Source organism: Mastigoproctus giganteus, chromosome 13, assembly GCF_048544385.1.
Source record: "Mastigoproctus giganteus isolate SK-2022 chromosome 13, ASM4854438v1, whole genome shotgun sequence".
Classification (NCBI taxonomy): Eukaryota; Metazoa; Arthropoda; class Arachnida; order Uropygi; family Thelyphonidae; genus Mastigoproctus; species Mastigoproctus giganteus.
The window spans coordinates 48,904,746-48,927,218 of NC_143587.1; the positions used below are offsets into that span (position 1 = coordinate 48,904,746).

The window sequence follows — 22,473 nt, forward strand, 5'->3', positions numbered from 1 at the left end:
ATTACATCCGTCGTAATATAATTATTTTGATAATAGTTTAAGTAAATTAGGTACGTGCTGTTTAATAGTATATTATGCTAGATATTATGGTGGTGTCCGAAAATATAAATCCGATTCTATATAAATATAAGAATATATGTATACTAACTATCTGCCCAAAAATATACCCGTAGATCAAAGCACCAATTAACTCTATAATAGCCGATACCGGCCCCCGTGGCCAAACCTAGTAAAGAATAATAATTAGTAAAACAAAGTAATAATAGTATAATACATAATGTTAATTATAGGTAATTGGATACATTGAAAGGGACTTTGTCGAGGGGTAACCCTCTCAATATATCCCACTCATAATTAACAGAGCTATCAGTTTCTGTTGTCATCTGTCTGTTTAACATGGTCAAAAATATGTAATATTAAAAGTTTAGTGGTTATGTAGATAATTTAGTTGTTAACAGACAAGATGACATTTAGCCCGACTGATAGCTAAATTTCATATATAGAAAAATTGAAGAAGCAATTATTCAGAATAAAGAGAAAAGAGAACCAATATCAATCTATAATTTTCATATAAATAGGTACAAAAGAAGCTATCGCTAAAATAAGGAGAATGGAAGTAAGGTTTAAGTATAGTAATAGTACCTCATTCCCCCTTGAATTGCTCTAATAGTTCATGAGGTAAGAAAAATAGGAGTCAATAGTTAAAAGTAAAGAAAAAGCGTTAATGCAAAGGTTCGTAGAATAATAACGGGAGCGTAACATCCCGTCCCTTACAGAAAGGGATCCTGGTATATCATAAGTATAATACTACAATTTAGGATAATAGAAGGCATAACCTAGAAACTTAGCGAACAGTGGAATGGCTAATTTCTAAAAGCTATAAATAGTGGTAAAAGGCCCATTATATTCAATAAATCTGTTTACAACATGAAATAAATAATGATTAGGAGATAGCAAACATCTTAACACCAAGAAAAGAAATATAGGAAAGACCACATAGTAGAGCACATGTTATTATATCTCCGATGAAAGTTGATGCCGACGCCCTCGCAGTTCTGACATGTAAATTTAGTTAACATAATAACCCAAATAAATTAAATTAAATAAACCAATTAGAGTGCACGCCCTCTAGATTTATATTTAAGCGTGTAGAACTAACAAAATTATGTATTATATTTAGAGGAGTACCATAGAAAAAGACGATAGATATAAGGTTCTCAGGAGCAAAAGAGAGAAGCCAAGAAATTAATTCCTACCCTAGAAGCAAATATAGGTACCACTTTTTCAATGAGTGTAAGCTATTTTACTTTTTTAAATTTAGGTATTGGTCTGAGGCCAAATATATCGGTCAAACAAGGGGGGGCAGCTGCACATTTGAATAAATGTACACAGATCACATATTAAAAACTTTGTCAACTTAAAAGACATAGAACTGCAACACTTCCAGGTGCACAGCTTCAATAATATCACTACACTATTTTAGAAATAGAGCATAATAATAGCACCAGGTTAGAATTATAAAATATTAGCATATTAAAATATAAAACACTTTATCCATATGAACTCAATAGCAAATTCAATGGACACTGTTATACTAATAATATAACAGACACATGCGTCTACAACCTTTTTCACATGGTTAAAGATCAGTACCTAAATTTAAAAAAGTAAAATCTATTAATACCCTTAAAGTAACCCACACTAATAATACTTTAGGTAGATTTACAGACGTGTTAAAATCATGGGATGAACCTATTATACAAGTCAAACAAATACACGATATTATCTTTGGATTAAAACATAGTAAACTTAGAGCTTTAGCCAAAATCAACTTAACTTATAGCCATAATAACAAACACTTAAACCACCTACTTAAAGATATTTTTAAATATAGATTAAGTAATAAAACCATAATTTCGAATGAATATATTAATATTAAATTTAGCAATATAGTATTGGATCATATATTTATAAATAAAATCATCAATAAATACAAACATGAATTACCTAATAACAATTTGAATATTTATACTAGATTCAACTACAATAAACCTATAGGACTTATAGTCTGTAAATATAAACAAGTTACCTGTAACTTAGATAAGTGTGATGTTGAGGCAGAGTGTTTTTGCCATTTGCTTCAATATCAAGCTTATGTGGAAAAACATCATAAACATATTATTATAGAGGACCTTAGTATAATCACTGACCCTGAATTACGCAAATTGCTATCCTACGGATTTAAATATAGACCTAACACGATCTGTAATACTAATAAGATGAATAAACAAATACATTTAGACCTTATGCAATTTTGCTTAAAAATAGCCAATAAACACAACATACCATTAGAAGCATTCCACAAGTGGATAACACTTACATACCAAGCTATTTATAAACAGATACGTATTATGCATAAAACTAAACTACATACTAAGATCTTTGATTTGTTCAAAATTAAGCAACAATTAAAAATGTTACAAGCTAAATTTATTATAACTACTACAGACAAAGCTGCCAACAACTACAGCCTTATAATGTAAAAAATTTTATACATCAACATTACTAAAACTGAATAATAGTACTACTTACAAATTAGTAGCTATTAAACGTAACACTATTATAAAGAAACTACTGGCTATGCAAAAAAAGTTAAAATTAATAAACCCTAATACCAATTTTCCATATATATATCGCATACCCAAATTCCATAAATCACCTATAAGTTTTAGATTTATCACTTCCTGTAGGATAGCTACTCTAAGATTCCGCACCAAAAACTGGTAGACCTACTAAGCATTGTTTTTAACAAAATTGATAATTCTAGAATTATTCTCAACAATAGCCCTATTTTAGAATATTTAAACACCAATAATCATATCATAGAGCATATTAACATGTACAACTTTAAAAATCTGTTTACCAGCATTCCACACAATACAGGCATACCTCGAATAACGAATAGGATGCGTTCCACGAAATTACTTCGTTAAGCGAAACTTCATTTTCAGAGGTAAAAATACTATGGCCAGAATAGGGATATGTTCCTACGTAAAGAAAATGAAAAGCTTTTTTTTCGAACAAAGAAAAGTTTTACTAAATAAACAGTCAACTTACATACAAAGTGAAATCACATTTTAAAATATCAGTCTAAAGTTGATTGTTTATGCTTTTTTTCTCTTTCATTTAACAATTGCCTATACGGAGTTATTGCATTTAACACTGATCGCTTAACAATAACACTTCTTCCTAAATCAGGATCATTTTCACTAAAAAAATTTAAAACGTTTTCAATGTCATTTAAGCACCTTTTTAAATCTTTGGTTGTTAACACTTTTTCGGCAGGAACTTCTTTAACTTCATCTTCATTTTCTTTGTCTTCATTGCTAACAAAGTTTTCTAAATCTTCCACTGAAAAACGATCATCTTCTGCATTCAATAAATTTCTAACATCCTCTTCATCGACATTTTCGAAACCTATTGATTGAGCCATCTGGATAACTTCATTTCTAATTTCTTGGATGTTATTTTCTTCTTCTAGTACAACTTCTGGCCATATTTTGCGCCAAACTCCATTTAAGCATTTCTTAGTGACTTCTTTCCAAGAACTATCAATGTTTTCAATTGCGTTTTTAATGGTGTAGTTTTTCCAAAAAGTTTTAACTGTCATTGCCTCTTTATCCTCTAGTTCAGTTAAATTGCTTAATGTTCAACGCAGATAATAAGCTTTAAATGATGCTATTACTCCCTGATCCAATGGTTGAATCAGGGAAGTTGTGTTTGCTGGAAGAAACACAACTTTGACAGGAATGCATGTGTCCAACGTGTTAAGATCAGTAGGATGTCCCGGAGCATTGTCTAACAACAAAAGAGCTTTTTCTTCAAAGTTGTTTTTTTGACAATACCATTTTACTTCAGGACAAAAGTGGTCAACAAACCAATCAGTAAATAACTCCTTGGTAACCCACGCTTTTCTATTTGCTTTCCATATTACAGGTAAATTAATTTTTATGTTACCTTTTAACGCCCTCGGATTTTCTGAATGGTAAACTAAAAACAATTTTAATTTATAATCGCCAGAGGCATTTGATCCAAAGAGTAACGTTAAACGGCCTTTGGCTGCTTTGAACCTAGCAGCTGATTTTTCTTCAATAGAAATGAAGCTTTTTGTTGGTAGCCATTTCCAGAACAAACCGCTTTCGTCAACATTGAACACCAAATTTGGTGCAAAATTTTCACGTTCAATTATTTCCTTTAGTTTTTCTGGAAACTTATTTGCAGCTTCAACATCCGCACTTGCAGCTTCTCCTGTTAATTTTACACTATGAATCCTGGCCCGTTTTTTAAATTTCTCCAACCAACCACGAGAAGCCCCAAAGGTTTCCGTAATTTCTTCAGTTCGTTTAGATTTCAGGTGATTAAACAAAAATAATGCTTTTTCTTGAATCACCATTTGACTTAAAGGCATACGACGTTGTGACATATCATCTATCCACAAACTTAACATTTTCTCCATTTTTTCTAAAATTAGATTCCTTAAGCGAGTTAATTTTGCCGCTGTAACATCTGTACAATTCTGAGCAGACTGTTTTATTTTTTCTGATTGACTTAGTATGATTGTTAAAGTTGATTGCGCTAATCCTAAAGAATGTGCCACATCGGATTTTCTTTCGCCGCTTTCAACACGTCGTACGATATTTAGTTTAGTTTCCAAAGAAATTGCTTTTCTTTTCTTTGATTCTGACATTTTAATTAACTAAAACAAAAATATTTCTATTAAAATTTACAAAATCTACGTTATGTAATGCTATCAAAGAACCTACGTCGATTACTGCAATGCTCCACACTGAAACAACGTCAATCATGTAAAGGAAATGGAGGACAGTTAAAAATCACGATCTGGCATACCAAGAAAACTGACAGATACGGATCATTGCAATGCACCACACTGAAACACACCCTATGAAGTGTAAATAACAACTAAATTAGGCGAATGAAGTGCAAAACTGTTATAACAGACACACCAGCAGCTCGGGAGTATGTAACGAGTCGCCTTCAGTCACCAATTGGATGATTGTCGGGCGTTGGCCTTAAATTGGAATATTTTTTTTATGTTAAATGGAGCTTGAAATTGCGGACTTCGTTATATCGAAGCTTCGTTATCAGAGGTAACGTTAACCGAGGTATGCCTGTAGTTTAAAAAATGTGTTTAGTAACTATTACACAGAATATAATAATATATTACATTACCTTGCCTACAACATTACTGGGACGACTTAATAAATCTATGCATTTTCAACAGCTACATTTATAATGGAAGCAATATATATAGGCAACATATAGGTATTGCCATGGGTGCGTGCAGCTCATGCCTGCATCACCCAGTGATGAAGATACAGGTTACTGGTCACTAACCTGTATCTTCATCACTTTGGAAATAACTTTAATAAAGACCTAATTATGTATAGATATATTGATGATTTAATTGTGTTTAATAATCCAAACTTTCTCACCAAAGCAGTTAACCATTACCCTCCTGAATTAGAAATAGAGGGTACTAATAAACATGGTACCAAAATAGCAACATATTTGGACATAGACATACAAGTACAAGATAACATAATATTTACAAAAGTTTACGACAAACGTAACGAATTCGGATTTAAATCCATAGACCTAACAAGCTGGTATTCAAATATCTCCAAACGGATTCACAAAAACATAATAGTTTCACAATGTATTAGAAGGATTAAGATATGCAACAATGCTGATAATATAATAAACACACTCATCGATTTCAGACATAAGTTGACTGACAACGGATTCCCAGAACGTTTTATAACTAGATACCTACAAATAGCTATTTTGATAGCTATTAATAAATGTCATAATCATCTTAACCAGCATTACATTATATCTAAAGTTTTGCAGTATTAATAATATAGACTATGCACTCTTTATAGTTATTCCGGCAACGACAGTAATATTGACATTTAGTGGCATCTACAGAGCCTGTACATAGTAGGCACTACCTTAGGAGCAAGACATATATAGCTTACGCTCATTGAAAAAGTGGTACCTATAGTTGCTTCTAGGGTAGGAATTAATTTCTTGGCTTCTCTGTTTTGTTCCTGAGAACCTTATATCTATCGTCTTTTTCTATGGTACTCCTCTAAATATAATACATAATTTTGTTAGTTCTACACGCTTAAATATAATTCTAGAGGGCATGCACTCTAATTGGTTTATTTAATTTAATTTATTTGGGTTATTATGTTAACTAAATTTACATGTCAGAACTGCGAGGGCGTCGGCATCAACTTTCATCGGAGATATAATAACATGTGCTCTACTATGTGGTCTTTCCTATATTTCTTTTCTTGGTGTTAAGATGTTTGTTATCTCCTAATCATTATTTATTTCATGTTGTAAACAGATTTATTGAATATAATGGGCCTTTTACCACTATTTATAGCTTTTAGAAATTAGCCATTCCACTGTTCGCTAAGTTTCTAGGTTATGCCTTCTATTATCCTAAATTCTAGTATTATACTTATGATATACCAGGATCCCTTTCTGTAAGGGACGGGATGTTACGCTCCCAGTATTATTCTACATACTTTTGCATTAACGCTTTTTCTTTACTTTTAACTATTGACTCCTATTTTTCTTACCTCATGAACTATTAGAGCAATTCAAGGGGGAATGAGGTACTATTACTATACTTAAACCTTACTTCCATTCTCCTTATTTTAGCGATAGCTTCTTTTGTACCTATTTATATGAAAATTATAGATTGATATTGGTTCTCTTTTCTCTTTATTCTAAATAATTGCTTCTTCAATTTTTCTATATATGAAATTTAGCTATCAGTCGGGCTAAATGTCATCTTGTCTGTTAACAACTAAATTATCTACATAACCACTAAACTTTTAATATTACATATTTTTGACCATGTTAAACAGACAGATGACAACAGAAACTGATAGCTCTGTTAATTATGAGTGGGATATATTGAGAGGGTTACCCCTCGACAAAGTCCCTTTCAATGTATCCAATTACCTATAATTAACATTATGTATTATACTATTATTACTTTGTTTTACTAATTATTATTCTTTACTAGGTTTGGCCATGGGGGCCGGTATCGGCTATTATAGAGTTAATTGGTGCTTTGATCTATGGGTATGTTTTTGGGCAGATAGTTAGTATACATATATTCTTATATTTATATAGAATCGAATTTATATTTTCGGACATCACCATAATATCTAACATAATATACTATTAAACAGCACGTACCTAATTTACTTAAACTATTATCAAAATAATTATATATATATATATATATATATATATATATATATATATATATATATATATATATATACAGTCGATTCCGATTATTTGGAACAAATCGGGGCTAGTGCATTTTGGCCCGATTAAGTGGCTGCCCCAATTATCCGAAGTTTCACATAAAAATATAAAATAAAAATAAAATGGACCCCCTCGCTTTACAATTGGTTCACTGTACAATCAAATCACGTTACGATGGAGTCACCATACCATTTACTATACAATGTGTAGTAAGCACCGGTCATTGTGATCACGTTTGTGAATTGAATTTTAATTCTATCAAACAGTGATTCTAATTAGTGAAAATAGGAGGAATATTATACACAGGCTATAAAAGTAAAGATATATTAAGCACAAATTTACCTTTTATTACCTTACCAATTAAAAAATTAAATGATACGTGAAAATCCGAAGAATATACGTGATAATTGGAATAATTAATACGTACTGTAATATGTTCGTACTAACTAGTTGACATTTCTGTTCACTGACATTTGTGGGTGGGGATTAAAATTTAAAACAATAAAACGATAAGCAATCAATAACAAAGAACACGGCACACACAAATTGCAAGTAACACGATATGCGCAAGTGAGACGGGAGTAACAAGTTAAGTAGCTTTAAAAACAGGAATGAAGAGAAGATTCTGAAAATTTATTTTTTCATATGACTGAAGATTCCATGGAAGCATAAACACATTTTACCATAATAACCCACACAATTCCAGCTGTCGGTATTATTGCAAATTCAATAAGATCGAGTTTACTATCTGTTTATGATAGATTGCACTAACAGAAAAGCCCAATAAACAGGTGACTGCTAATTGTTTTATGGTTGTGACCTCCAGAAATCTGACTGAACCACGTGGTACAGTAGGAGACAACCATAGGGTAATCTCCAGTGCTGCGGTCTCCTACCCCAATTAAACGGCATGTTGTCCCAATTAAGCGAAGTAAACCCTGGCTATTTTCTCGATTGGGTTCTGTTTTTAAGATTTGCCTCAAATAAATGGCATAACCGGAATCCATTGTTCCACTGTATATATATAGCCTTTTTTTGGATTCTCTCTTTGAATGGCATTCCAAGTGCAACAATCCTTTATTTAATATGCTTGCTTATCTATTAAACAAGGGGTTTCTTATACAGCATACTGAAAACATCCTAACATATCTTTCTTATACATCCTAATAAAAGGATGTATAAGAAAGATGTGTTTCGAACATAACAACATCATTTGCTTTTATGGGAGACAAACGTTGCTACACATCCGTAGGAATAACCTTAAATCGCCCTACACGTGTCTCCCGGGTGGTGCTAAGTGAGCAACTGTGTTGGCTGCTGGACCTCAAGCTCTGCTTTTGGATATACCAGCAATTAGAGGATATATTATATTAATACTTAGAACATGGAACATTATCCTAATCTAAATGGCTCCTTTCAGAACCAAACAACAACAAAGAACATAGGACACCCTCTGAATATTCTTCAACTTAATATCGAGGGTATAAGCCGATCAAAAAGTGACTACCTTTTAAAAGTGCTTAACGACTACCATGTAGATGTTGTGCTGCTACAAGAAACACATTGTGAAGATCAAAACCAACTTTACTCTAGATGTAAATTACCAGGATACAGCCTTGTCGCGGCTACTTTCCATAAAAGCTATGGTACCACTACGCATATCCGAAATAAAATTGACCAAATAGAAATTTTGGACATAAGCTCTAATGACATTTTCACTACCGGGGTTGGGGTGATGGGCCTGGAAATAATAAATATCTATAAACCACCATATCGACCTTGGTGTAAAGAAGCTATCCAGAATGTGCATCATCCATCAATTATTATGGGAGATTTCAACAGTAGGAGTACTCTTTGGGGCTATGCTGACACTAATGCAGATGGCTTTGGTGTGATGGTCTGGTCTGAAGTCGAGGATGTTTTCTTAATGTATGATGCAAAAGAGAAAGGTTCCTTTCACGCAGGCAGATGAAACAAAGATACCAACCCAGACCTCTGTTTTGTCTCAAGAGATGAGTGCGGAAGACCTTTGCAGTGTAGCAGGAAAGTTTTGAATAATTTTCCTCGTAGTCAGCATAGACCAATTCTTGTAAAAATTTGTACCGAAGTTCCAATAGTAAGATCAAAGCCTGTACCTCGCTGGAACTTTGGAAAAGCTCACTGGGAAGCCTTCACTAATGAGGTTGATCACAATATTCAATGGATCCCATCAAAAACCGACAATTATAAGCGATTTGTTGGTTTAATATGCTCCATAGCAAAGAAACATATTCCCAGAGGATATAGGAAAGAATACATTCCTGGCTGGAACAGAAGATGTGATGAGCTATATGAAGAATACCAACTTAGCAATAGAACAGAAATTGCTGATGAACTATTGCAATGCTTAGACTCTGCTAGGAAAGAAAAATGGAACATAATGACAGCAGGTATGAATTTCCAACACTCAAGCAGAAAAGCATGGACACTTCTGAGGAAACTCAGAAGTAGTACTCCCAAATATATTAATAAGAGCTCAGAAGTATCCCCAGGAAAAGTAGCCAAGAGAATTTTCAACATTTCCAAGAGACCAACCGATACTAACAAAGATGAAGTCAAAAAACTTAAGAAGGAATTAAGAACTAGACTATCCTTGGCTGAACCAACCTCCCAATTCTCAGGAGAAGTCACAATTGCAGAGATTTCAACAGCTCTGAAGGAAATAAAACCAGGCAAAGCAGCCGGAGTGGACGGAATATATCCAGAGTTCCTGAAACATTGTGGTCCAAGAGCTCTGAATTGGCTAGTTAAATTTTTTAATGACATCTTGCAGAATGGTAGGTTCCCGTTTTTGTTTAAGAGAACTAAAATAGTTGCCATCCTAAAGCCTGGGAAAAGTGGATCTTGCCCTGAAGATTACTGCCCAATTATACTTTTAAATATATGTTATAAATTAATTGAAAGAATGGTTTACAATAGAATTTCAACCACAACCTTCCAACACATACCAATTGAACAAGCCGGATTCCGACCAGGCCGAAACTGCTGAGATCAGGTACTGGCACTTACCAGCCATATCGAGAACGGATTCCAAGATAAGAAGAAGACCATTGCAGTCTTTGTGGACTTGACATCAGCTTATGACACAGTATGGCGACAAGGAATGATTCTGAAATTTTTGAAGATTATTCCTTGTAAGCCCCTCGCGATCCTACTTAACAATATGTTATGCAACAGAGTGTTTGAAGTACACTTAAACGGCAGAGTGAGCAAGCCCTATATATTAAATGATGGTTTACCACAAGGATCAGTTCTAGCCCCATTATTATTTAATATCTATACTGCAGATCTTCCAGCAACTGCTTCTAGGAAATTCATGTACGCAGATGACATAGCCCTGACTGCACTGCCCAGTCTACTGACTTCAATGCAGCCGAAATTGTACTTACAAAGGATCTCCATAACCTGAATAAATATTTTCACACATGGCGACTTAAACCTAATTTAAATAAAACCGAAGTTAGCTGTTTTCATCTGGATAATCATAGGGCTAACTATATGCCACAAGTGGAATATAAAGGTCAACGACTGAAACACAACCCTTGCCCAAAATATCTGGGAATTATAATGGACCGAACACTGACGTATAAACAACACCTTTGTAATATTGCAGCAAAGATAAAAACTAGGAATAATATCTTTCATAAACTCAGTGGAACAGGCTGGGGAGCAAACGCACGGTGCTACGAACATCAGCCCTTGCCCTAGTCTACTCAGTTGCAGAATATTGTTGCCCTGTATGGCTTAATAGTGCACACTCTGTAAAAGTTGATACCCAACTGAATGACACAATGAAGACAATATCAGGCACCATTAAATCGACACCTTTAAAATGGCTACCAGTGTTATCTAACATCTATCCCCCTCATATAAGAAGAGAAATAGCCTTGCTGAAAGAATGGCAGAAATGTGAAAGAAATCCTCAATTGCCCATACATCAGGATTGCAAACCCCAGAAGCCGGAGAGATTGAAGTCTAGGAACCCCTCATGGAAGCTAGGCGAGAAACTTATCAAGTCACATTTTAATGCTGACCAGACCTGGCGCGAAGACTGGACTACTTCAAATCCCGACCACCTGGGCTTAGTCAGTGATCCATGCAGAGCTGTTCCAGGTTTCAACTTACCAAGAAAGGAATGGACATCCCTGAACAGAATCCGAACAAATCACGGAAGATGCAAGTTTTGGTTGCATAAGTGGGGAAAAACTGAAAACCCATTCTGCGACTGTGACAACGTGCCCCAGACCATCCAGCATGTCATCTCGGAGTGCCCAAAGAGGAGATTTGAAGGCTCCATCCAAGATCTACATAGTGTTACTGATGATGCTATTAAGTGGCTGAATAAACTGGACATTACATTTTAATTCATCAAATGTTACTTATAATTTTTTCCTGTAAATATTGTTTTTAGGCTTATTGTAATTTATTTATTTATTTATTTATTTATTATGCGACTGTGACAACGTGCCCCAGACCATCCAGCATGTCATCTCGGAGTGCCCAAAGAGGAGATTTGAAGGCTCCATCCAAGATCTACATAGTGTTACTGATGATGCTATTAAGTGGCTGAATAAACTGGACATTACATTTTAATTCATCAAATGTTACTTATAATTTTTTCCTGTAAATATTGTTTTTAGGCTTATTGTAATTTATTTATTTATTTTTTTGACATTGTTTGTTACAAATGTATCCTCATTTTTGCCATACGAAATAAATAAATAAAATTTGCTTTTATTAGGAATGAGTTTTGAAACAGTTCCATAAGATTTTTAATGAGAGAGAGAGAGAGAGAGAGAGAGAGAGAGAGAGAGAGAGAGAGAGAGAGAGAGAGAGAGAGAGAGAACATTTTTATTATGTCAGTTTTTTTAAATGAAAGTGGAGCTAATGGGATAAATGTTTTTGGGAATTTAATATGAATTAAGAAATATCCAAACTTAATAACTTCAAAATGTTCTGTGGAACCCTGCAGTTCTACAAAGGGATCCCAGAGTTTCTGCAGATGTTTTAATAATTGTTTTTATTTAATTTCCATGCATATATTAATGTTTTAAATTTATTCTTAATTATTAGTGTTTTAAACAGATTAGGTTTCTTTGGAAGATTCAGATTTACAAGTGTTCTGTAGATGATTTAGATTTTCAAGTATTCTGCAAAAGAATTAGATCTTCGAGAGGATTCCATGGTCAAAAAAATTTTGAAAAGCCCTGTAATAGGGAATATTTTTCACACAACATACCTAGCATTAGACAATTTTTGTCTGTTTAATGATGAAGTAACTTCTTTGGATGGAATGCGGAGGGACCATATACATAATTTTCATCCTCACCACAGCTACTTTACCTCTACCATCCACTGAAATCATGAATGGTAACTACCGCTGACCCATCCTATCCTTAAGAGCAGGTCCCAACAAAACAAGTCTTTTTTTTTTTTTTATGAAAACCCTAAACACGAGAGATTAGAACCTATAGTACTTAGTACCGTGCTTGGGTTGGAGGTTGAGAAGATGAAAGAAGATATTTCTTGACATTAGACTTCAACTTCTGTAGACTGTAATTTTCAGGAAATATGTATGAGGGAAGGTTGTTCCAGAAAACGAGGAAGATGAAAAGTTGGTTCTGCGAGTTTGAAGTTGGACAGTAAATGGATGTTGGCTGGCGGCGGCACGTGTTCGGACTGTTTTGAAAGAGAGAGAGCAGGAATTATAGAAGCCAATTCGAAAGAACAGTGCCCATGGAAGTATCTGTAGAAAAGGCATGCAGCAGAAACAGGATGTCTATGAGACAGCGAGTGGAGAGACTCTGTTAGAGATGAGTCATTAATTAACCTAAACTGCCCTCTTCTGAATGGAATCTAGAAGCCCGAGAGAGAGGTTTTGGGAGACACTGCCCAGATGTGGGAACAGTATTCCATGGTAGGTCGGATTTGCAATTTGTACAGAGTGAACAGCTGTTTGGAAGAAAAGTAAAGGTGAGAGCGAAAGAGAAAACCAAGTTTTTTAGATGCAGAGAAATAAATATTTCTAATGTGCTTATGCCAAGAGAGATTAGAAGTCAGGGTAATCCCTAATAGAGATATATGATCTTGCCTAGAAATTACAGTGTCACCAGAAATAAGCATAGGAGCAGAAGAATTCTTTTTGCGAGATATAAGACAAGACTGAGTTTTAGATGGATTGAAATCAACTAAGTTGTCTTTGCCCCACTGGAGAATTACCTGAAGATCGGCATTTAAGGAATTGGTAGCAGATTTTCGAGAAGTTGAAGCTGATTGAGAACAGCAAGGTTTCTCAAAATAGAAAGTGAAATGCAATGTGCTATCATCAGCAAAACTATGGATAGGATAGGATTTCCAGTCAATGGAAGAAGGTCATTAATATACAAGAGGAAAAGAGTGGGGGACAGAAGTGAACCTTGGGGACACCGGCATTAGTTGAGAAGTTAGAAGACAGAAAGCCATCTACCATCACCCTCAGTGAGCGATCAGAGAGAAAACTGGATAACCAATTACTAAAAACAGTTGGCAAACCATAAAATGGAAGCTTGTTTAGAAGGCCTTTATGCCAAACACGATCGAAAGCCTTTGAGATGTCAAGAGCAACTGCTTGTGTTTCACTGAACTTTTCTATTGAATCTTCCCATAAATGGGTAAAATAAGCCAGAATATCACCAGTGGATCGACACTGACAGAATCCATACTGGCGATCGTTGATCAGATGGAAGGTTTCTAGGTAGTTTAAGAGTTGGCAGTTAATTGATTTCTCCATTACTATAGAGAGAGTAGAAGTAATTGCAATGGGACGATAATTGGATGGGAGGGATTTGTCACCCTTTTTTTAGGAAATGGCTAGATATGAGCAAATTTACAAGCAGAAGGAAAAACACCTTTGGAATAAGAAAGTGAAAAAAGGTGGCAAAGAACAGGAGTAAATTCAGGAACACAGGTTTTGAGAAACAAGTGGAGAAATACCATCAGGACCTGGAGCTTTCTTAGCATCAAGAGTCAGCAATATCCTTCTGACATCCTTTTGACGGAAGACCACAGGAGGCACTGAATGGAGCGTGTTGGGAATGGTGGGAGTTGTTTTTCCAAGATCATTAATACATGAGTTGGAAGGAAAATGGGATGCTAGCAGGTTAGCTTGGCTGAATTGACAACAGAAACATCTGGTTTTGACAGAGGTGGGAGCAGAGATGGGCAAAAGTTGCAGTCAATAGCTTTGGCAAGAGACCAGAATACTCGGCTACCATTAGGATAAGAAGCAGGTTTTCTACTCTTAGCCTGTTTAAAATCTAGTTTGGACTGATTAATAACTGCTTTATAATTGTTGCGAGCTTTGGTGTAGGCAGAAAATGAAACTGAATTGGAAACAAGCCAATTATGACATGCAACGTTCTTCTCTTGAACAGCCTTAGCACATTTATTGGAAAACCAAGGTTTAGGTTAAGGACAAGATTTTACAATGGAGTGTGGAATAAAGGATTCCATTCCTACAAGAATAATTTCACTGACACGATCTGAGCAAACATTGACATCAGAAGTTTTGAAACAGTAATCCGACAAAGGGAAAGAAGAAAAGAAATCTCGCAGGTCATCTCATTTTGCATTCTTGTAATGCCAAACAATACGAGGTTGGGAATAGCCATGAGATAAAGGCTCCATTGGAGAAGAGACAATCACCAAGTTGTGATCTGAGGTGCCTAAAGACCACTCACTTCGATGGTGTACTTAGAAGGGTTGTGAGAAAAAGATCAGGCGTGTTGGCTGTTTGGTTAGGATTGTCCAGTATTCTTGTAGGTAAATGAACAATCTGTGCAAGGTCATTAGTAATTGCAAAAGCCTCAGCATCTCGACCAGCTGGGTCGGTGTGACTAGAAAACAGAAGCCAGCTGGAGTTGTGAACATTAAAATCACCATGGAAAATTAACTCACTGTTAGGAAAGGTGGACTGGAGAAAGTCAAGTTGCAAAGAGAGGAAGTCATAAAGCTCCAAGTGATTAGTGGAATTGGGAGAATGGTAGAAACAACAGATGTGACACAATGAGGTATAGATTTTAAGCCAGAGAAGACTGAAAATCAGATATCAGATGTTCATACTTTATTACATAAATAATTTCTGTGTAATATTTTCAGACTGCCATATTTAATTCTATGATTACCAGCTTCTTATTCGTACTGAATCTGCCCTGCTGATAGAACTTTCCTAGGTTTACTCATGTACTGATAACTGCAAGTAAATAAAATAGCACTATGACACAAGATATTTCAACATACTGATATTGCATAATTTCAGTATGTGGAAAAATCAATAAGCCTATACCAGATGATAATTTGGGACACGTGTGTGTTGACATATACACAATTCTCATTCTCCATGATAGTATAGTGGGTTCATCATACTACTTATTTGAAGATGTCTTGGTCTGAATCCCACAAGAGATGGAAGGAATTCTTACAAAGGCCTCTTCAACTATGGCTACAATAAACCATTCTCAAATGGAGTAGTCTGCCATGCCCCCCCCCAGCCATCATGAGTTATTACGGTTTTTCAGGATGCACAACATGTAAATCAGCCTGTGCACAGACTTTTACACACACAATACACAATGCAAACATCACAAGGAAATAATAATATGCAGTTTAAGGGTATTTACTAGGCCTAAACACTCCATATTTACACTATGGAGTAAATGAGCTAAGGGAAGCCTAGAAAGTGATCTGAGCCGCCTATTGTTTTTTTCTCCTGACTATAGCATTATACGGTGCATTATGACCAAAGCAGTTGATGCACTAAGGAACATCCAGCCAACCAAATAACACAATTTTTATTAACTGATGGAGCAAATGGGGGGGGGGAGGCAAAAGTATCTCACAGGGAAGGCCCTGATAAGCAGCCAATCAGTCCTGGAAGTAAGCAACCAGCATGTAATAAGAATGCTTCTGGGAGCAAACAAGCAAAGAAAAAGAACTTCTCTTTCACTCTTAGAGTCCCAACTGCTAAAATAAAACTGATCCCCCTTCATCTCAGTCTCCCATATGCAGAACTTTTGTAAAAAAATGCACTTCATACATAACCTGACCAGCATTCCCAAGTTTTTATGTTATTCTAGCTTTACCCCTTGTTGAAGTTTATACAATGTCTCAAAATTTTGACTGCTGCATGTGAGGGAATTTAACATTAACAAATCAAGTGTCCTGATTTATTACAACTTTTTTAAAATTATGTAGACTATTTCCAGTTTTCTTGAAAAATGCATGCTATTTTAGTTAGTATTGGCAAAATAATGTAAGGAAGTGAAGCTTATATAGCATCAGCCAAAACAATAATAATTCATCTAAACCACCTTAAAATTTATTCAAACTATCCACTTCCACTTCCAGTCTACATAATTTTAAAAATGTAATTTCATCTTATTACAACAAATTCCCCTCTGGCTGAATGCAAATTTTCACACATTTTTGCAGATGCATGGAAATTCTATACTGTTAGTCTATTCTGAGAAATGCCAGCTTTCCATTACAAAACTCCTCTCAAAGAGCATGCCGATATTTTCATACATGCATTTCTATTAAAAACAGACAAGTCATTTGGCACCTATGCAAGTTACTTCTGGAATGTGAAATTTCATCTTCATAGTTTACCAGCATCATTCAACAAACAATATCAGAATTACGAAGCCTAAATTCCACCACACGCACATACAAAAATTCTATTAATATTTCTATATAACTGAAAACATTCAAAAATGTCAGGCAGAGGCAGACAACCATTCAAATAATAAATGATACCGAGTAGGATGATAAATATCACCTGCTCAATATCACTCATGGAAAATTATAAAGGGAATAACCTTCTTTTTTTCTTTTCAAGGAGTTTATTCCTAAACTTTTCAATGTACATTGAGAGTGACTGAGGTTGAGTTCGTGGTCACATTTCCTTCATAATACTAATGACAGATAACCTATTCTATGTATATCACTATCAGATAATGCACATACATAATGATTAGTTTTTCTGCCTGAAATGGGAGAACTAGAGCAGACCAGAGAAAAATTGCATATATATCACAGAAGTGGATAAAGTGACAACTAAAGAAAATACTGTATATATCCAAACTTTACTTACTCGAATCACATCTGCCAAATACGATTTCATAGATGGCATGATTTTCTTCCAAGCTTTACTTTTTGCAGGTTCTATATTACGTCCTTCTTTCTGAACTCCTGGAGGAGGAAGTTTCAAGATTTTGTGTACTGCTGGCAGAAAGTCAGTAATGCACAGCTGAACCACTTCATTAAATACTGAAAGAGATATTCAATAATATTCATTATATAATTAAAATAACATCTACAACTAAATATTAAAATATTACACAATTAGGCACATCTGACAAGTGGTGTGTATATATATAGTGCACCACTGAGGCAACTCATCATGACAGCCTCATAATATGAGATTGAGCCATTTAAAAAAGACTTATGCATTTGCTAGTAGTCTATTCTATGACAATCAAGGCAGGTCTTGCAAATTCAATTAATTTCACACAAAGGGTCCTAAGCTCAGTCTGTTAAAAAAAAATAAAGAATAATTATAAGATAAAATGCAAAGCAAATGTTCTTCAGACAAAGACTAAATTATATGAAATAGTTGATTCCTTTGCTGGGAATGGTGGGAGGTGTTTTACCAAGATCATTAATACATGAGTTGAAAGAAAAATGGGATGGTAGCAGGTCAGCTTTATCCTTGGCTGAAGTGACAATAGAACCATCTGGTTTGGACAGAGGTAGGAGCGGAGATGGGCAAAAGTTGCGGCCAATAGCTTTGGCAAGAGACCAGAATGCTCGGCTACCATTAGGGCAAGAAGCAAGTTTTCAACTCTTAGCCTGTTCAAACTCTAGTTTGGACTGATTAATAACTGCTTTACAATTGTTGCGAGCTTTGGTGTAGGCAGAAAATGAAACTGAAGAATTAGAAACAGGCCAATTACGACATGCAACATTCTTCTCTTGAGCAGCCTTAGCACATTTATTGGAAAACCAAGGTTTAGATAAAGGACGAAATTTTAAAGTGGAGTGTGGGATAAAGGATTCCATTCCTGCAAGAATAATTTCACTGACATGATCTGAGCAAACGTTGACATCAGAAGTTTTGAAACAGTAATCCGACCAAGGAAAAGAAATCTCGCAGGTCATCCCATTTTGCATTCTTGTAATGCCAAACAACACAAGGTTGGGAATAGCCATGAGATAAAGGTTCCATTGGAGAAGAGACAATCACCAAGTTGTGATCTGAAGTGCCTAAAGTCACTTCTTGTATTATTAAACTAGTAAATTTAATACGATCGAGGGGCCTGAAACACAGACAATTCGTTGATTTTCTTCAAGATATTGAATCCGAGTACACAGATATTCCTTATCATAGCCAAATTCGATGGCTTAGCTTAGGAAAAGTTCTTCGACAAGTATGGGATCTTAAAGATGACATCATTCTATTTTTAAAACTTAAAAATATTATGGACTTTCCCGAATTAACTAATAATAACTGGATTTGTGATTTTGCATTTATCCTGGACATCGTGACACACTTAAATACTTTCAACACTGTGTTACAAGGGATAAATTTATATGCCCATGATATGGTAAAAAGTTTGAATGGATTTCAATTAAAACTCCAGTTCTTCCTTCGACATTTATTGATTAACAAGGTAGTCCACTTTCCAACCATGAAGTTGCTGAAGATTCCAGAAAATAAATTTGAAAAATATTGTGAAATTATCAATGCGCTGAATGACGACTTTTCACGAAGATTTGGCAACTTCTGAAAAATTGAGACAAGTTTGGCAATAGTGTGCGACCCATTTTCAATAGAAATTGATAGTGCACCGAGTGAACTACAACTTCAGATTATAAATCTGCAGTGTGATACCGATTTAAGGGAATTGCACCGTCATGAGGAAATTTGTAAATTTTACAATACTCTTAATTCGGACAAATTCGACGAACTTAAAGATTTTGCCTGAAAAATGTTTCTTGGATCAACCTACATATGTGAACAAACATTTTCCATCATGAATCTAAATAAAAATTCTTTATGATCAAGCATCACTGTTGAACATTTACAAGCAGTTTTAAGAATCTCAACTACAAAATTAACACCCAAAATTAAAAAAATGTTAAAAGATGTAAAACAGTTCCATTCATCTCATTAAATTCTTGGTTGTTAGAGAATAATTTTTTTTATGTTATATTTCTTCATGATAACAAATAATATATATCTAAAAATAGTATTTTACGTGCGGCCCGCCTTCTTTTTGAATTCCTAATGTGGCCCTTCAGCCAAAAAGTTTGCCCTGGTTTAGAGTCAAACATGACTAAACTCATTTAACTTTTTTTTCTAAATTTATCTTCAAATAACTCTCCTTCTTGTTTATTTTGCAAAAACTACAATCAACAGAAATTCAATTTACACATTAGCAAATTTTGTCCTTGGGAATTTTTTTTCACTGGATACTCAAGTTCATAGCAGACATGCAAACTTTTCATATTTTGTCAAAAGATTTCTGTTATGCACAAGTCTTTTATAATTGTCTGGCAAGTTTTCTTTTCTTCCAACTGATAGTCACATTTGCATTTTGTTTTAACATTTTTAAAATATGTAAAGGAACTATGTTTATTTACTGATGTAGACTTCAAAATTTGACGTTATGCAGCTTTGATCATGTTTGGCATGGAATGGTTGACTGGTTGGCATTTGCACCAAGGCCATGAAGCAGCAGTGTATTGTGATCATAAACTATGTGTATCCAAATATAAACCTCACTTGAAACCAACTACCTCAGACCCTTTGTGGAAAAAAAAAAAAAAAAAAAAAAAGAATGGGTGGAGAGTGTGAGCATAATGTTATGCTCACTCTCCACACAGCAATTATACTATCTTTGAAGGTGCTTAATGCAGAGAATATCAATAACATGCTCAGGATATGCTTTTAGTTTTCTATTTTTGGATAGTGGCCGTGTCAGGAAGTTTTCTGTGAATGAATCTGAAACTAATTATCTGCTTTAAAAAATATTTCTGAAAATGTGCAGCTCTCCTGAAAATTAGTTTCTTTTCTGTGAATATTGTTTTTTTCTGTATGTATTAGGAGTCATCCACTATTGGTGCACTATGGCAGAACTGCCATAGTGCACCACCATTTATGATTTTTAATTATTTTTTTTTTTTTGAGGGCATTGGAACGTTTTAAAGGAAACATTAACTTGCACAATTATAGATTTGGTCTGACAAATATTTTCACTCTGCCCAACACTGTTAAATGAAATCATGAATATAATAGTCTAATATGGTATTACTATTTTTTATAACGTAGAAACAAGTAGATTATATCTGTTATAAGTTGTAAATACTAATACTTTTCTTCAGTGCTTAAATGATATTCCTATAATAATATAAATTTAAATATGGTAGCAATTAGATAGTACACCTGCATACTTTGAACCCAATATTCTGAGATGGCCATAAAAATACTTTTAGAATAACTGTATTGGCAGAAGAGGACTCATAGAATGCCTTCCCAGATCCTTTATCCTTACATGCCTAGATTTTCTTCTATGGATTATCTCTGAAGTGTGGTGGACAGTATGTGTCCACAGTAATAACAGGTTCTGCATCCACAAAAAATACACAGTGATCATAATAAAACTTTGCCACATAAGAGGGATAATTACATAGTATTTAATGTTGCCATAAATGCAATTCAGTTATTTAATGTCTTAAAAAGATGCATACTGCAAATTATATGCAGTTATTTGCATTTATTTCTTAGTATAATTCTAAGCCTGTCTGAATATGTAATTATTTATGAGGACTTTGCAATGCAATTTATATGTACAGCTTCTGTTCTTTGGAAAGTTACTTTTTAGTTTCATTATTAACCTTTAATATAGCCTATTTAAAATTAGTTAATTGCTTCAATGTCAAAAACACAGTGTGACATTAAAACAATGAACTTTGTATATCTGTACACTGTGTGTGTGTGTGTGATGCACAAAGATACACAAATGAAATCAAAATCACAAATATTACCAGAACTTCCTTTTACTTGGAAACTTGAACTGTCTGTCTTTTCTTCTCCACTGGCTTGCTGAATAGCTGATTTAAAAGTTGCTACTACATTTCTGATTGTTGGTACATCTGGTTTCTCCTGCACAATATATAAAAACAGGTTACTACTAGATATTTTAAAGTAGTAAAAGAAGATATTATTATCTGCCTTTACTGCTTTAAAGTTTTTTTTTTTTTTTTTTTTTTTATCAACATCTCTTATATCACCAGAAATAATTCCCTACCTACATTATGTCATTTAAATATTGACAAAATTTAAACTGACATGGAGTTTAAAAATATATATTTATACAAACATAACACATGCATCTCCTATTAAATTCAAAATAGTATGGTATAGTATTTATTACTTTCAGATACAGTACATGAAACCTTTTTTTGCCCAATGGAAGAGAATTGACTCTTGAACAACAATGCAATTGATATAACAGCTTAATGACTTAGGATTAGGAAAAAACTGTTATTTTTATTTTACAGAAAGGTGATGAAAAGTAACTAATTTATTATACATTACCAAAACTATTCTTCAATATATGTTTATCAGAATACTATAAGCACAACAATAACAGCTGATCAGTAGATCAATATAAAAAAAGTTTCGTGTGTATTTTAAAATTTCAGGTATATGTGATAAAATCCAGAGGTAACCATTTTTACCCTCTCTAACTGTGCCTGATACTTTTGTAAGAAAAACTGAACAAGGTGATATAAAATGGGAAATATAAATAAAAAAGCATGTCACTGAGAAGAGAATTTAATAATAAATTAACCACTGAACATTAAATCGGAACCTTATTTTTGACCTTTATAGCCAACTTCCACAGCACTCTGTGATCCATTTAGATCACAAATATCACAGGCAAGTTGAAATAAAATAAAATGACTATTTTGCACAAAATACTTTTGTTGTAGAAGTAGAATAAATATGTAATC

General features: G+C 34.2%; 1 protein-coding gene across 1 annotated transcript in view; it reads right to left on the bottom strand.

Moving 5' to 3' along the window:
* Positions 1–22,473, bottom strand: part of Noc2 (Nucleolar complex protein 2) — a 113,553-nt gene that overhangs the window by 56,220 nt on the left and 34,860 nt on the right. The window contains exons 5-6 of the mRNA XM_090387238.1: positions 21,502–21,619; positions 17,546–17,721 (exon numbers count right to left, since the gene is read on the bottom strand). Coding sequence (XP_090243364.1) covers positions 17,546–17,721; positions 21,502–21,619 — 294 coding nt within the window. The remainder of the gene's footprint in view (positions 1–17,545; positions 17,722–21,501; positions 21,620–22,473) is intronic.